The sequence below is a fragment of the Sorex araneus genome, chromosome 1 (genome assembly GCF_027595985.1).
Source record: "Sorex araneus isolate mSorAra2 chromosome 1, mSorAra2.pri, whole genome shotgun sequence".
In the NCBI taxonomy this organism is placed as follows: Eukaryota; Metazoa; Chordata; class Mammalia; order Eulipotyphla; family Soricidae; genus Sorex; species Sorex araneus.
In genome coordinates this window covers 249,779,514-249,795,551 of record NC_073302.1, presented here as the reverse complement: position 1 = coordinate 249,795,551, position 16,038 = coordinate 249,779,514, and the positions used below count along the sequence as shown (strand labels likewise).

General features: G+C 36.4%; 1 protein-coding gene across 1 annotated transcript in view; it reads right to left on the bottom strand.

Moving 5' to 3' along the window:
- Positions 1–16,038, bottom strand: part of VWA8 (von Willebrand factor A domain containing 8) — a 350,725-nt gene that overhangs the window by 304,326 nt on the left and 30,361 nt on the right. Inside the window, exons 3-4 of the mRNA XM_055137059.1 lie at positions 12,807–12,937; positions 9,322–9,432 (exon numbers count right to left, since the gene is read on the bottom strand). Coding sequence (XP_054993034.1) covers positions 9,322–9,432; positions 12,807–12,937 — 242 coding nt within the window. The remainder of the gene's footprint in view (positions 1–9,321; positions 9,433–12,806; positions 12,938–16,038) is intronic.

The window sequence follows — 16,038 nt, the reverse complement described above, 5'->3', positions numbered from 1 at the left end:
TATTTTTAAAAAACAATTTGGAAATTATAGCTAGTACTTCATAGTAGGAAACCAAACACTATAAGAACTTGCTCTAATAAACTTTTGTGAATATTGTTACAAATCATTGTTTTAATAAAACTATGATTGTAGCTACTGCCCAGAAGTGGAAAAGTCTTTATATTTGGGCGGGGGGAGGAGTTTTGAGTTCTTAGTATAAGGACCAGGAATCAGGAGTCTGGGCTCTAGCTCTTGTTTCTTTTATCTGCCTATGTGATACTGGGCAAGTTACTTTACTCTTTCAGCCTGTTTCCCCAATTACAAGTTGAAGAGATTGCAACAGATGATGGCTAAGGATCCCTCATCTGTAATATTTTAGACAGATTCCCAGTGAAATAGAAAACTAAGAGTTGTTTTTTAATCAGTAACATAATAAGAAAATAGAGAGCTAACAAGGAATTAGATTACTAAACAAGGAAATATTTTTTAGCTAGAAAAGAGAAATGAAGATTATCACTTACCCTGTGTAGCCCATAAGCCTCTGTAACAATCAAATAATTTAGCTGAAAATATCAGAGACTAAAAGTTTTATTACTTGGGGGGCAAAGGAATAGGTTTGGGTTACATCTGGCTGTATTAGGACTTACTCCAGGCTCTGCACAAGGATCACTCCCGGCAGTGTTTGGAGGACCATAGCAATACCAGGGAGCATACTGGAGTCGACCACATGCAAGGCAAGTGCCTTAATCCCTGTACTATCTCTCCAGTCAAGAATACAGGTTTGGGGGCTGGAGCAATAGTACAGCGGGTAGGGAGTTTGCCTTGCATGTGGCGGACCCGAGTTTAATTCCCCGACATCCCATATGGTCCCCCAAGCACCACCAGGAGTAATTCCTGAGTGCAGAGCCAGAAGTAACTCCTGAGCATCGCTGGGTGTGAACCAAAAAACAAAAAAACAAACAAACAAAAAGAATACAGATTTTAAATATGCTACTACCAAAAGGAGCTCAGTTCAGGCCTAATGTTCATGTCTATTACAACAACTAGTCGGATTTTACACTGGCCTACAGCAGAGTACTTATAACTAAGCACTTATAGCTAAACACTCACAAGCCTTTCAAGGGAAATTTGAGTAAATTAATAAATGGACTGGAGTGATAGTACAGCAGTTAGGTCTCTTGCCTTGCACAGGAAAGTCTTAGATTAGATCCCCAGCACCCGCAAATGCTCTGCAGAGCCCCGCCAGGAGTGATCCCTGAGTGCAGAGCCAGGACTAAGCCCTAATGACCCAAATAACCCAAAAACCTAAAAATGGAAATAAAAAGGAAAAATGAAATAAAATTAGTAATTGAGGAAAATAGGAACTAAAAAAAATCAGAAGAGTCCAAACAGCTCTTGTAATTCCATCCTGAATGACCTGACCCTACCAGTGTCCCCCCTCCTTGCTTCTCTCCATCACAGCGCCCCATCACAGTGACATCTGCAACTAGACTCACGAGCACCCCTGGGTCCCCGTGCAACACTGGGCACATCACACCTCCAAACCCTGCTCCTCTTCTTCAGATTTTTCAAGTAAGGTGGGAGCTCCACTTACTCAAGGCTAAGACCTTGATTGCTGTCTCACTTCTTACATTCAATTTGTCTCCATGTCCTGGTGATTTAACTCCTTTAATATTCCTTGAGCTCATCCTTCCTATCACTCATCCTTCCTATCACTTTCCTAGTTCATGTCATATCACCCTTAACTCAGGTTTCTCTTCCAGCTCCAAACTCTCCAATTTGGCAAACCTATTATAATATGGCATCTATCAACCTAGATAACCCCATTTCCTGACATTAACTGCCTTACATGTGGACTTAGGGGAGGGTTATTCTCCTGGTTCTGCACTTAGGGATCACTCCTCGCGATGCTCACAGGACTGTCTGAGGTGCTCATGGACGGTGCTCATGGTCCCCTGAGCACCATCAGGGGTAATTCCTGAGTGCAGAGCCAGGAGTAACCCTTATGCATTGCTGGGTGTGACCCATGGGGAGCTGGGAGCTGAACCCAGGTTGGCACATGCAAGGAAAATGTTCAACTTGCTATCTCTCTCAGGTCCCACATGTGCTTTTTGTACAACAGTATCCCATTATCTCTGTGCATATATACCATTATCTCAGTGTATATATACCACACAGTTTTACTAAAAATGTCTTCATTTATACTGACCCTTTAAGTTAAAATTTAATTTTTTCCATAGTAATTGGCCCCAAATGTTTGAATGTTTTAAGAAAGAAAAAAAAAAACCTTTAGTCAAGAAATTTTTTAGGGGCTAGAGCAATAGCACAGCGGGTAGGGCATTTGCCTTGCATGCAGCCAACCCAGGTTCGATTCCCAGCATCCCATATGGTCCCCTGAGCACTGCCAGGAGTAATTCCTGAGTGCAGAGCCAGGAATAACCCCTGAGCATGGCTGGGTGTGACCCAAAAAGTCAAAAAAAAAGAAAGTTTTTTTTAAATAGCAAAATATGGGTTTTATAAGTATGAAAGAAAACAGACTTTGTTTGGTCAAGTCTTCTTTTAATAAGCTGTTCAAATGTATGTTATACTGTGAAATAGTTCATTTTACATATAAGTGTACTGCACTGTAGCACTGTCGTCCTGTTGTTCATCAATTTGCTCGAGCGGGCACCAGTAACGTCTCCATTGTAACCCTTGTTACTGTTTTTGGCATATCGAATTCACCACAGATAGCTTGCCAGGCTCTGTCATTTGGGCGGGATACTCTTGGTAGCTTGCCGGGCTCTCTGAGAGGGACGGAGGAATCGAACCCAGGTCAGCCGCATGCAAGGTAAACGCCCTATCCACTATGCTATCACTCCAATCCATAAGTGTACTATTGTTTAAAAAATCAATATTTAATTGTATGCCTGAGACTCTAGTAACAATAGTAACTGTAGGGCCTAAATAAAAATTGAAAAAAATTTAACACTTAAAGGCAAATATTAGATCACATACTTCCCATACATGAGGTTCTAGGTTGGATTACCTGGCACTCAAACGAATTTTTCTGAAAACCACATCAGTTTCAGAATAATCAACCCACTAAAATGGAAGATCGGCCAGAAGCAATATGGCATGTCTGTAAACAAAGCCACATAGGAAGCTGAGATAGGAGTTTTGGTCTCCTGGAGCCCAAGAATTGTAGGATGCAGAGGGCCATGCAACTGAGCGAGTTTAGCACCTCCTAACAGGGGACTATCAGATTACATAAGGAGAGGTAAACTAGCAAGATCAGAAAAATAAGGTCAATTTATATATAATTGTAAATTCTATCATTATCACATATTTTTCATTATTTGGTATAAAACCTGCCATCTTGTAGGAATAGTTTTACTTATTTTTTAATGCATGCCTAGAAATAATGTAATAGTTCCCCCTCAAAAAAAAAACACAAAAATATAAGAATCTCAATTTAGCTAACTAAAAAAGAAAAATGACAAAGCCCCAGAGAGCTTCTTAGACATTAAAAATCAAATTCAAAATGAGTGAAAATTTGTTTCAACTAAGGCTTCAATTAGATTTTATTTCAAAAAAAAATCTATTCATTCTAAGAAAGCAGAGTTCAGAATAGAAAAGAAAGTAAGTTATCACAACCTACAGCTATTTTATTTTATAAGTACTAAAATGGTTCTCAATCTTTGTCACAATTTCTGAGAGATGAAAATGCATGTTATCTGAGATAAAACTAGGACATAAATCAGAATTCAGTGAATCATCATATTTAGTCACTTGCCTTGCCTGCAACCAACTCCAGTTCAATTCCTAGCACTTCAAATGCCCCCAAATCAGTTATATGCAAGACAAGCCCCTGAAGACATAAGAGTACTTCTTCAGTTCTTGCTTAAATTGCACAATCTCAATTAAATCATGAGCAAACTTAAGAAAACCCAAACTGAACAACATTCTGCAAAACAAATGGCCGTGAAAAGAAGGGAGACAGAGTAGTGGTCAGTGTGGGTGGCCACCATCTGTGTTTTTCCTTTTTAATGATGCAAAACCTTGAGACTACTTAAAATAAATATAAATAGAGCATAAAGAAAACTCAATAAGCACTCTAATAATCACTCTAATAAAAACTGTCAGTGCATTATGGCATCATACTATAAATCTTAGACTTGCCTAAAGATAGGGGCTGAAGGGGGTAGGAGGGGCATGATACAAGTTTTGTGCTCAACTGGCCTGAGTAGCTTACCCTCCCTCATTGATGGCCCCTTTGCCCTCTTGTGCGCTCAATACTAGAACAATAATACTGACATTTTCTTAGTTCCCTTATCTACTTATTTTATCTCCCTAGCAGAATTCTTAGATCTTCCATGAGTAAGAACCTGTCTTTAATATCACATAGGTACAAAACTGGCTACTTTTAATGTTTTTGAAATAAAAATGTAGTCACTAGGTTTAAAAATGCTTTTATAGAGCCAGAGAAAATTCAAAAGACTAAGTGCATGCTTCACCTGAGTGAGGTACAGATTTGACCCCAACCCCTAAGCAACATCAAATGTATCCTAATAACCAAAAACTTAAAATGCTATTATGCAAGTTTCAGAATAAGCATTATAGGAAAGATAACAGTTATATATGTCCATATTTCTTTTAAGAATAGGACAAGTATACTTGTTGGGGCATGAGTTTTATGTCACATGCTTCAAAAATTTTCTAAACAGAATTTTAACAAAATAATTGTAACAATTTGTTGTAAGATCTCAAAAATGAAAGAAAGCAATGCATACATAGCTTATATAAATGAATGTTTGTGATAGTTTCTCAAAGTAGAGATTAGATCAGCTATAAGGTGTTCTATCCTTGACACTACAGCATTTTTAGAGACCTAATTCACTCTAATAGAAAATTTTTAAAATACAGCCAAACCCTTCTGATCTAGCATCTCTATCAGACTTTAACAACCAAACACATGGCCACAAAGGGTTTCAAGATAAAATCAGCTACATGACCTAAAATCAAAATTGTCTAAGCCCATGTTCTAGATTTGCTTCTGATCTGATGAAGACCTTAGGCAAACAATTAATATGAAAGTCTGTGTCCTCATTTACTGAAGGAAAGTATCCTCAAGGGATAATGCACAATGTAACTATTTAAGAATTAAAATGGTACTGGAGGAGAGGAAGGATATAAAGCTGTTGATGCTATTAAAATATTAATTATTATTAAAGAATCCATCATTTTATAAAAATAAGTTCCAGAGAGCTTCAGATTACTTCAAACAGCTACAGTATAACATCACTGAAGATGAAATAGAGAAAGATTTAAATTGCTTTACAAGTTCGTATTAAAATATCAAAATAGGATCACACTAGTTTGTGGTTACTCTACTGCTTATCTGTATGGGAGACTTAGGTTAATCACTCTACTTCTCTCAGCCTACAGTTCTTTCTAAAATTAGGTTAGTTACAGTACTTATATTATTGTGAATCTTAAATGAGATAACCTTATGCATAGAATAAATTCTTTAAAAAAATTCTCTGTAATATTATTCTCTGTAGTATTGTCACAAATACTATCATCCCTGTAGTAGGTATCATCATCATTATCGTGGCTTTTTCAGGAATTTTGGAACTGAGCAGATCCTGATTCAAATACCAACTTTTCTATTTATCAGTTGCATTAACTGCTCCTCTGAACTTCTTATTAATTCACCAATAGAAGATGTCAGTTCCTACCTAAGGATTAAATGTAATTATCTACAGCAGTGAGCACAATTATTTAAAGCAGTGAGTATAAGTAAAGGTCTTCTGAATAAAGTATTTTTGAATGTCAATTATATCTCAATAAAACTGGAAAAACAAAAGTCATTCTCATCCATTTTTAGTGCAAATATACCGAACTGTTATCACCGAGTAGGAAAGAGTTGGCCCAAGTGATACAGCAATGTGGGGAAAAGTCAAGGCCTGAGCTCTGACCAATAGAGAGGCCAGAATAAACAGACTGCCTCGAACTCTGATAATTAGGACAAAGTATAACATAATGGCTGCAAATAATCTGATTTAGGAATTAGAATTTTGCCACTTTCTACAGAAAGTGTTTCCATAAGAGACACTTGTTTCTCTGAGAGACCTAGTTTCTATAAACTTTCCAAATTTCAAATACTTCTGAAATACAACTTTGTAATTTTAACAGTGATTACATGTGCAAACTGGTTTCAGAATCCATGAATGAAGTTTTTATGTAAAAGTGTTCTACTACTTGTTAAAATAAGCATAAACAATAGACAAGATAAAATTATATTTTTAATCAACAGCAGTAGTATTCAACATATTAAGAGTTGCTTTTGGTGGCTACTAATCCTTTAATCCTTAATTTTTAAATTAAGAATTAAATTAAAAACAGAATCAAGAATAATCCAAAATAAAACAGGATATGTCAAAATATTATATAACTCCTTAAAGTGAATTTTTATACTTAATATTAAGTACGTGTATTAAACTTAAAAAACTTTAAAATATAGAATCTTGTCCATATATCTGACAGTAGTATAAAAACTTTCCCTTGCTTGTAAAAAAATCAGAGAAATAATTTTAATTTCCCATTCTGATGTTTTTAATCTTCACATTTTTTACTTGTCTATAAACATGTCTAGTTGGTAAACAACAATTTATTATGTCTAGAGCTCAAGGGGGAATTGTTCATCCAATGAGTTAAATAAATTTTTTTTTCAACTTCCATAGGAAATCCTTATTGGTGTCATCCAGGACCTATTTATTCTTGGCTAATTAAAAATGTCAACAATATTGACTATTCAAAGGCATATACCAGTGAAAATGTGCAGAGGACTTAATAATCTGAATGAGAAAGAAGGCTGAATACATAGATCTGAGAGAATAGCACACCTGGTCAAAGCCAGATCAAGTGCAAAGGCTAGGCAGTTAGCCTGTATTTGGGAGAAAATACACGTGACCTGAATTTGGGAGAAAAAGTCAGCCACTGTAGCTGAGCACCAAATGGGAAAGAAGGACAAGAAATGAGGTCAACCACATTAGGTCCTACAAAGCAGTGTTTCTTAACGGGGGGCCATGTGGTCCCTTTATAGGGATTTGGGATAGTCCAAGAGGGCCACGGGTGAACATCTGCAAATGGGGACCACAGTAGGGATCAACTGGTAGGACTCCTCCACAGGCAGGAGACAAGGTCAGAACCAGAGCATGGTTGGAAACAGACTGAGAAATACCATGGGAGAGTATTGTGGAGCATGGTAAAGGGTTTGAATTCTACTGCAGACATGATCAGTGCCTTTACAATACCCTAAATCACTGAAGTCAATGGAAGTAGAAATCGCCAAGGAAACATAATGGTATAAAACACTACTATACATTTACATAGCACTTTTAGATTTTATGAGCCTCTACAATACTTATTACTTGAAAATAGGCTTTGTAAAATGGCAGGTAGAATATTACAGCATTTCATTTAATTAATTTACTTTATGTTCCAAGAAGTAAATTGTTAGCTTATTAATTAGTTGCCTAAAAAGAATTCCATTTTGGCATTATGTATATAAAATTAATTTCTTTAAAATGTACTTGCATGCTTCAACCACAAAGATTACTTTTTAACTACTGGAACTCAGAACTTCTGAGGTTTTCCCCTAAAATAAATGATAGTTTGATTTCCAAGCCTGATTCCCATCAATTAAGGTGATGATTTATAAAATTTCCCCATCTTAAATATATTTTCCCTTTGGTTATTTGTAAGTACTCGATAACAAAAAGGAACTGTGCTGGTCTTCAAAAATGCCTTCACTCAGTGGTTCTTAAAATTACATTCTTTTAATTATAAAGTAACAGTGTGCTCATGGGAGAATTTTAAAAGAAATATGTAAGTTCTTCTCAGAGAACTCTATTAGCTGATTCTTGTGTATACTTCAAAATTTCGATGAATACACATTTGTATATATATTTTATCACAAATTGGATTATATTATATATACTGTATTGCAACTCCATTTTTTCAACTTTACTCTGAATTTCTTTCCTATGGTGAAAACTCATCTTATTCTTTGAAATGGCTACAGAGAATTCTTCTTACCAGCATTTAATTAGTATCCTAAATGTATATTTTATTTTCATTCCAAACTTTACATGATATCCATCTTACAATAAAGTCAATAAGTATATATAAGACATATATGTACATAGGTGTATACTTCTCACTCTTTGTATAATTAACATTTGGAAGAGAAACTACTAAAAACATAGCTACTAAAAATATAGCTATCAGGTAAAATGTATTTTAACTTCTTTTCTTTTGATACATGTTGTCAATTTTTTTCCAAAACTGCATAAGTTATGTTCCCTCAATGCACAAATTCTTTTCTCTTGGACAATCTGAGGTGGAAGAAAAATAACATCCACTAGTGCTTTAATTTTTATTCTTATTAACAGAGTCAAGCAATGTTCCACAAATTTATTGTATATTTAAAATCTTTTGCCTATGAATTTGTCTTTTGTTCATATATTGCTAATCAAGACCAATAGTTAATATCCTAAGCAACATATATAAATAAATGTATAATAAGCCTCATTGTAATACTCAAAATCTATTATTTTAGTTGGTAATCCAACCTAAGATCTCAAATATTTATCTCCTAGAAGTCTATGTTTAATTTATAGAGCTGGAGCAACAGCACAGCTGGTAAAGCAGTTTGCCTTGCCCGGCTGACCCGGGTTCGATTTCTCCATCCCTCTCAGAGAGCCTGGTAAGCTACCGAGAGTATCCCACCCACACAGCAGAGCCTGGCAAGCTATCCGTGGCATATTCGATATGCCAAAAACAGTAACAACAAGTCTCACAATGGAGATATTACTGGTGCCCGTTCTAGCAAATCGATGAGCAATGGGATGACAGTGATTTACAGTGATATTAAAAATACTGTTATCCATTAAGAATCCTTAGTAAATTAGTTAGAAAATATTCTGTATTCAAAATTTTCTTCCTAAAAAAATCTAATTTCTATAACCAACTATTAGGAGGCAAAAAAAAAAATTTTAAATCATCATAGCATATTGCTCTGTAGCTAATTTTAGAGTCATTACTTTCATCCGGCATCTCTCATTTAGTACTAAACCAAGAAGGCATTTACGGAGAACAGAGAAACCAAAATTCTAAATTAAACCTGTCTAGAGAGAGTATTGCACATCTATCTTTCACGATTACAAGGGCTCTGCTCCTGCTACTTTAAAAATCAATCTTATGTAGCCCTGGAGTCCTGCGTTAGACGAGATGGGGCGCGTTCAGGGCGGTCTGGCCGGAGACTGGAGTCATGGGTTAGAGTGTGATCAAACGTGCCTGGTCGATGTAGAAAGCTGTGCCTGAGCGGATCTCGCGGCGCTGCTTGAGATCGGTTTCCGTGGTATCCCTGGACAGCGCGATGTATTCAACCTCCCGTTTGGTCAGCTCCTGGGCAAGAAAGAAAGTGTTACAAAAACAAAGTCCCAATACAAGCTTTAAAGTCAGTTATGCAACAATGCCTCTGCCATATTAAGTGTGATTCCGGATTAAAGCCCCGCGTCTCACCTTTGAAAAAAGTGACATAAATTGAGCATTTATTGAAACATGCAAATACCTCCTCTGAGTCCTGCCTTTATTACACCCAGTACTTTACTATTTATTACTTAAATAACACAAATTAGATCTTACTGGTTTGTTGGGGGTTCTCTGGGGTAGTTTGTGCATAAACTATATATCACAGATGAGTTAAACCATCTAGTATCCATTCTTCTCCCTCTAACTTATTTACTCACATGATTCCCTGTAGGATAACATTGCTTTGTCCTTTCTCCCTTGCCACAAGGATCTTAGGTTTATCAGGTCACACCTAGCACAATGCTCCCAAGTCACTTTCATTCCTTTGTTTATCTGTAACCACTTCTCTATGCTCTCTTCCCCAACCAGTTAATCAGCTTATCCCCCTAAGCAGAATCTGTTAATTTGTAAGGTCAGATCTTTCTAGGACACTGAACTTGTATTTTAAGTTAATATTGCCTTTCTCCTCTTCTTATGTGTTTTGAATAGTTTACTTTAAAGCAATGTCCTTTTTGTATAGACACAGGAAGAGTTAATATTATGCTTTTATAACTTGGGGTTTAATAGGTTTTGAAGATTATTCCCTCCCAGGCATCTGCTTTTTTGACTTAAGCCTCAGTTGCCCTTAGTTCCTAGCACCCCAAAAGCAGGTTCCGATGAGGAACTGAATGGATCCAGGGCAAGCTGTGAGCTATCCTAGCATCGAAATGGGCCAGGCCACAGTGCCACTATTCTGAATTATAAGTTAAGAGCTTGATCATGGACAAATGCTGTCCAAGTTGCAGAAAACTACAATTCCATCCAAGTTGCAGAAAACTACAAGAGTTCATCTGCTCTTATAGCTGTGTAGCATTCATAACTTCTTTACTCATTCATCAGTTCTTGAAGGTTGCGTTGTTTCCATATTCTGTCTATAACACTTAGTACTACAAAAAATATAAACGTACATCCATCTTTTCAAGCAAACTTTTTTTGCGTTCTTGAGAGAGGTGCTGAGAAAGAACTTGGGATTGCTGAGTCATATAGAAGCTCTATTCTTAGGAGTTTTTGGTGGTGGGGGGGGAGTTATTTTGTTTTTTGTAGGTTTTTCCCACCCCTGGCTTACAATACTATTAATACTGAAATGTGAATAGCTATTCTTAGTTTTTTTAGAAGTCTTCATACTTTTATCCAAAGAGGCTGTACCAAATGATATTACCATCAACTGTGGAAGTGGGTTGTTCCTTTTTATCACATCCCTGCAAACACTGGTTGCTTCCATTTTTTTTTAATATAAGTCATTCACACTGGTGTACGATGACTTGTTATTTTGATTTGCACTTTTCTGATAGTAAGTGACAATGGACATTTTGATATGCCTACTGACCATTCATATGTTCTCTTCAGTAAGGTGTTTGTTCTTCTCCTGTCCCTATTTGTTAGGGGGTTATTGTTTTACTTGTTGTTGAGCCTTGTGACTATACAAAGCTTTGAGCCTTTTGCTGAGCTTCCTTAAGTTTTGTGACCTTAGCTTGGATATTAGCTCTTTATCTCCTATGTGGTATGCACCACATCTCAGACCCTTACATGATCCTTCAACCCAGCTGGCTGAGAATCACCCGAAGGCGGTCCCAGGCCCACTGAGCACCACATCAATTTATTTCTATTAAATTTCTCATTGGTAATGTAGACTTGCTCCCAGATTTCTGCCTTTACAAACACACTCCACTCTGACATACTTACAAAGCACAGGATATTTTCCCATATGATTACAGTAGCCACTGCAGAGATTTATAAGGCAGTTCAGACTAGTACATTTTCAAATATGTATCTTTATATCCTAATGTTGCTTCAGCTCTATTTCACAATTTGAATTTCTTTTTTTTGAACTTGAATTTTTCTTTTAAATAAGGCTTGGTACATACAGACTTATATTGTCAACGAAACCCTTACTTCCAACCCAAACTCAACCCATAATCCTAACGAACTTTGTCTTATCAGAAACAAGATCTTATTGATATGTTACAGTCTTTGAAGTAAATAAAGTAGTAACTGCATCTTAAAATTAAGGAGGTTCTAAGCCTGGAATTATTAGTAGCCAACTATATTCTCTTAAGTAGGACACTGCCAGGTGTATTAATAAAATGAAGATGATACTACAGTAGCAATTATACAGCACACACTTTTTAAGATAGTAAGTGTGTGGTCTAGAGGGAGCTAGGATCTGATTTCCCCATTGCATTTTTAATCATTCCTGACCCATATGATTTCCAAAGTGCCAAAATGAATTCACCATTGAAATTAAAGAGTACACAAATTTTATGTCAATAGAACAGCAATCAAATTTTCAATATCAAATAAACAAGGAAGAACCAAGATTTTTCTCTTCATTATCATAAGTAACTCTGAAACTAAACAACTTCCACTTTAATCATAAACACGGGGCCAGGGAAATAGTGCAGGGATCAAGGTGCTGCTGTACGTGTGACCGAACCCTGGCTGGATCCCTGGAACCACGAGTTCCCCTGACTGACAGGAGGAGCTGCTGAGCACTGTGGGTGTGGCCCCAACCCTCAAAAAAAAAAATTAGAAAATGTTCATTTGGGTTAATTTAAAAAACAATATAAAAGTCTTGTAATTTTTTTTATTAAGGTCAAATGTGAATATTTCAATTCATGTCACGGCAGTCTCAGAGATCTGCAAATATTTGTGAGGATAACAACATGACAGAATGAGAAAATTATATGAGATCTGGTGCTTTATTCCATCATTTACTATACAAATATACTCACTCACCTGAGTGAGTAAATGGGAAACTGATCTTATTATCTTCTTGAGAAGGAAAAAGGAGCACAGACATATAAGAGATATTCTACAACTTCAGGCTCTCTGTAAAAACCATATAATATCCCAAAATCAAGAAAACTGTTTCATTTCTTATAAGGGGTAGCTATACAAGAACACTACTGAGCAGTATGAAGTTAAGTTTTCTTTTATAAGCTCCAGATTGCTGATTCTATTGCTATTCAGTGTCTGAATTTAGTTGTTTTTTTTTTCAACTGAAAGTAGTAAATTTTTTAGTTACTTAAAAGTTTGATTTGCTTCCCAAACAAATTACTACAAATTCTTCCTAAGTAAACCACCCCTAAATATCAACATTTTTAAAGTAAGATAGGCCTGATATTTTACTAATTTCTTAACCTTAATTTCTTTTACAACATAGTTTGCCCAAGGTAAAACCCTTAGAAATCCAAGAGTTCACTACTCACCAGGTACTGCATAGCAATTGAGCGTCGAAGAGGCCCAGGAGGACCGATTAGAAAAATGTCTTGCCCCAAAAGATCCTTTTGCATTATCCATCTTAGATGTTGAACTACTGATTGTGCCACAGAGTCTGAAACTGCAAAAGGAAAAAAATGATCAAATAAGACAACCACTTATTATATAAATCTCTAAGCAAAGAAGATAATGAATCATTATATGACATATATATAAAAACACTGACACACGTACAAGTACAAATTTATAACTAATGAATTTTCATTAGTTAAACAGGTTTTTCTACTACAGAACCAGTTACCAATGTTTAAAAAAAGTCAAAATACCACAAAGAGTCACATAATACCAAAAATAAAAACTTATAAGAATATATGGACATTAGTCTATACGTATCATGAAAATAATAGATTTTCAAGGGTGAAATGGAAGAACTACTGACAATCAGAATTCCAAAATTCAGTCCTTCTGTTCTAAAAAGGGGGGTATGACCACTCCAAATAATCATTCATTATTGTAGTTTTAAATTTTTTTAAATACATTACAAATAAATTTGTAGTAATTTTTAGATCTTTCAAACTTTCCAGAAAATTGATGTATAGTTAGATGACTTAAAATAATTCTTAGAAATTAAGTCTATACACTACTCTTCTGGGAATATAAGACTAGCCAATTCTAAGTCTACTCTTAAATAATTTTGTCTAAACGTATTTTCTAAAATGTATAAGTATAATTAATTTATAGTCTCTGCCATTTTCCAATAGCATGGCAGACACACCCACAAAGTGCCCCTGGCACCATGTAATCCCAACAATGGACAAGATCCAGAGACTATAAAACAAAGCTCCTGGAAGATAGTGACCAGTCTCTTGTCCCCATGCCTGTCTTCACTGGGGCCCCTTGGAGGGGTGGGTTGAGTTTCCCTCCCTGCCCCGAGCAGAGCCCCAGCAGCCAAAGACCTCTGCAACCCAATCCATAGCCATGCTCAAGGACCCTCTCCACACGTTCGGATGAGCTTCACACATGAAGGAACCAGCAGAGGAACCCAGGTATGAGGGACCTGTGGCTGAGATCTCAAAACCTGCTTGGATGGGGACTGGGCCGCCTCCACCCAGATCCCCCATTTTCCAGTAGCTAGGCAGTCACACCCACAAACTGCCCCTGGAGCCATGTAATCCCACCAACAGCCAAGATCCAGAGACTAAAACAATGCTCCCAGAAGCACATGCAGCCGCATTTGTGGCTGCGCTGGACCTCTTATAGCCTAGTTCTCCCTCTCAAAGACCCATGCAAGGTACCAAGAACATCCTGCCTGCATGGCAGAGCCTGGCAAGCTCTCTGTGGCATATTCAATATGCCAAATACAGTAACAGTAATGGGTTTCACTCCCTTTACCCTGAAAGAGCCTCCAATGCAGCACCATTGGGAAGAACAAGTAAAGAGAGGCTGCTAAAATCTCAGTTAGGACGAATGGAAACATTATAACACAATGATCTACGGGATGAGAGTGATATAGTGAAAATTAATTTGTGTTTCTCCATTTGTCAATTATCCAGACACCAAATAAGTTTATTCCCACATACACAAGAGACATTTCTGTCTGTGTATATCTGGATATATATAGACTACCGACAGCAGTACAATTCAAAATAAAAGTGAAGAGAGAATAATTGATACATAACAGAATATTATATAAAACACTCAATATTGTACTGTTTAAAAGTAAGCTAAGCACATTGGTGTAAGTAGTGGCTGTTCGTTCTAGCATTAATATTGAGTGAAATCACATGATAAAGCTCAAAATGTAGCAAACTGATCTCATTATAAATACATACATATGAGATAAACAGTGTATGGAAAAGTGAAAAAGCAATAAAATACTTTTCCCTTCAAAGGCTTTAGGATAAAGTATACCTGGATATGAAATAAGAGTTTTTCACAGTAACTCACCATTACTGGTAATATAGATACAGGTTGGATTATAATATTTGTTTTATTATTATCATATATATACAGGTATAATAGATAAAAAATCTTTTGTATGAATTGAATATTCTCTACTTTTTTTTTACATGTTGTCAAATCGCTTAGTAAGGTCATAAAAATTAAAAGATCAAACGAAACTGCCATGGACTAATGGTGTGCTTTTTATTTTCCTTGATAAGAATAGTTCCCCAACTACCTTACTCTAGTTCAGAGCTCACACAGCTCCCCCAAAAGAAAGTATCTAATTACTGAGTAAAATAAAGATACCTGCAATAAAAAAAAATACCTGATTTGATCATGGTGGGAAGATCACAAGATTTAAGACAGACTGGGTGAAAGTCAGAGACATAGTATGAAGGGTAGGGCACTCTCTTTGCATTGAACCAGCAGACTCAGGTTCAAACTCCCACATGCCCCACTCCCCGCTACCCCAGCCCCATCAGGAATGATCCCCAAACACAGATGGGTTTGATTCCCAAACAAAAAAAGACAAATTGGTTGATTTTACCAGACTACTGAAATCACATGAAAGATGCTTTTAATTTACCTAAACAATTGCTTACACATCTGAAAAATCAAGAGATATATTGTCCTAGTGAAGATGCTGCATTTCTTCTGTGCCCTATGTATCTTCTACAACATACAAGAGGGTCATATTATCCCCACAAGGGGAAAACTGGTCAAGGGGGGGTCTTGAGAAAATTTCTTAGCTATTATACTGATGTGTGCTCCACAAAAGTGACACCATGCATTAATAGACAGCCAGGATGTCTGTGGTGTTGAAACTTCATAGGTGTTAGAACTAACAATTGGAAGAGAAATGTCCTTAGAGAGCAATAATGAAAAAAGAAAAAAGATTAAGAAGTACTGCTTTAAGGTCTACAAATTAAAGAATCTATCAAAGAGTATTAGAATGCAAGGAGCAATTCACCTGAGCCTAGAGAATCATCCTCATTTGTATCTCCCAGATGTTCACTTAATTATTTATCTTCCTACTTCAGGCTCAAATATAGTTTTCTGATATACAATCCACTCATTCCAAGTGAATCACTCTGCTAATTGTTTAAGAATAAAATAAAGTAAGGCTTTAGAAGCTCTAAGCTGTAACACAATGTCCCCTGTGCAGCATATGTGCTTCCTCTCCTTTTTGTGCTAACAATCATAATAATTTAAATACTGTTGTTTGGGGTTTTTTGTTAATGTTTCCCCAATCCCAGCTTACTTTGGCCACATGCCTTC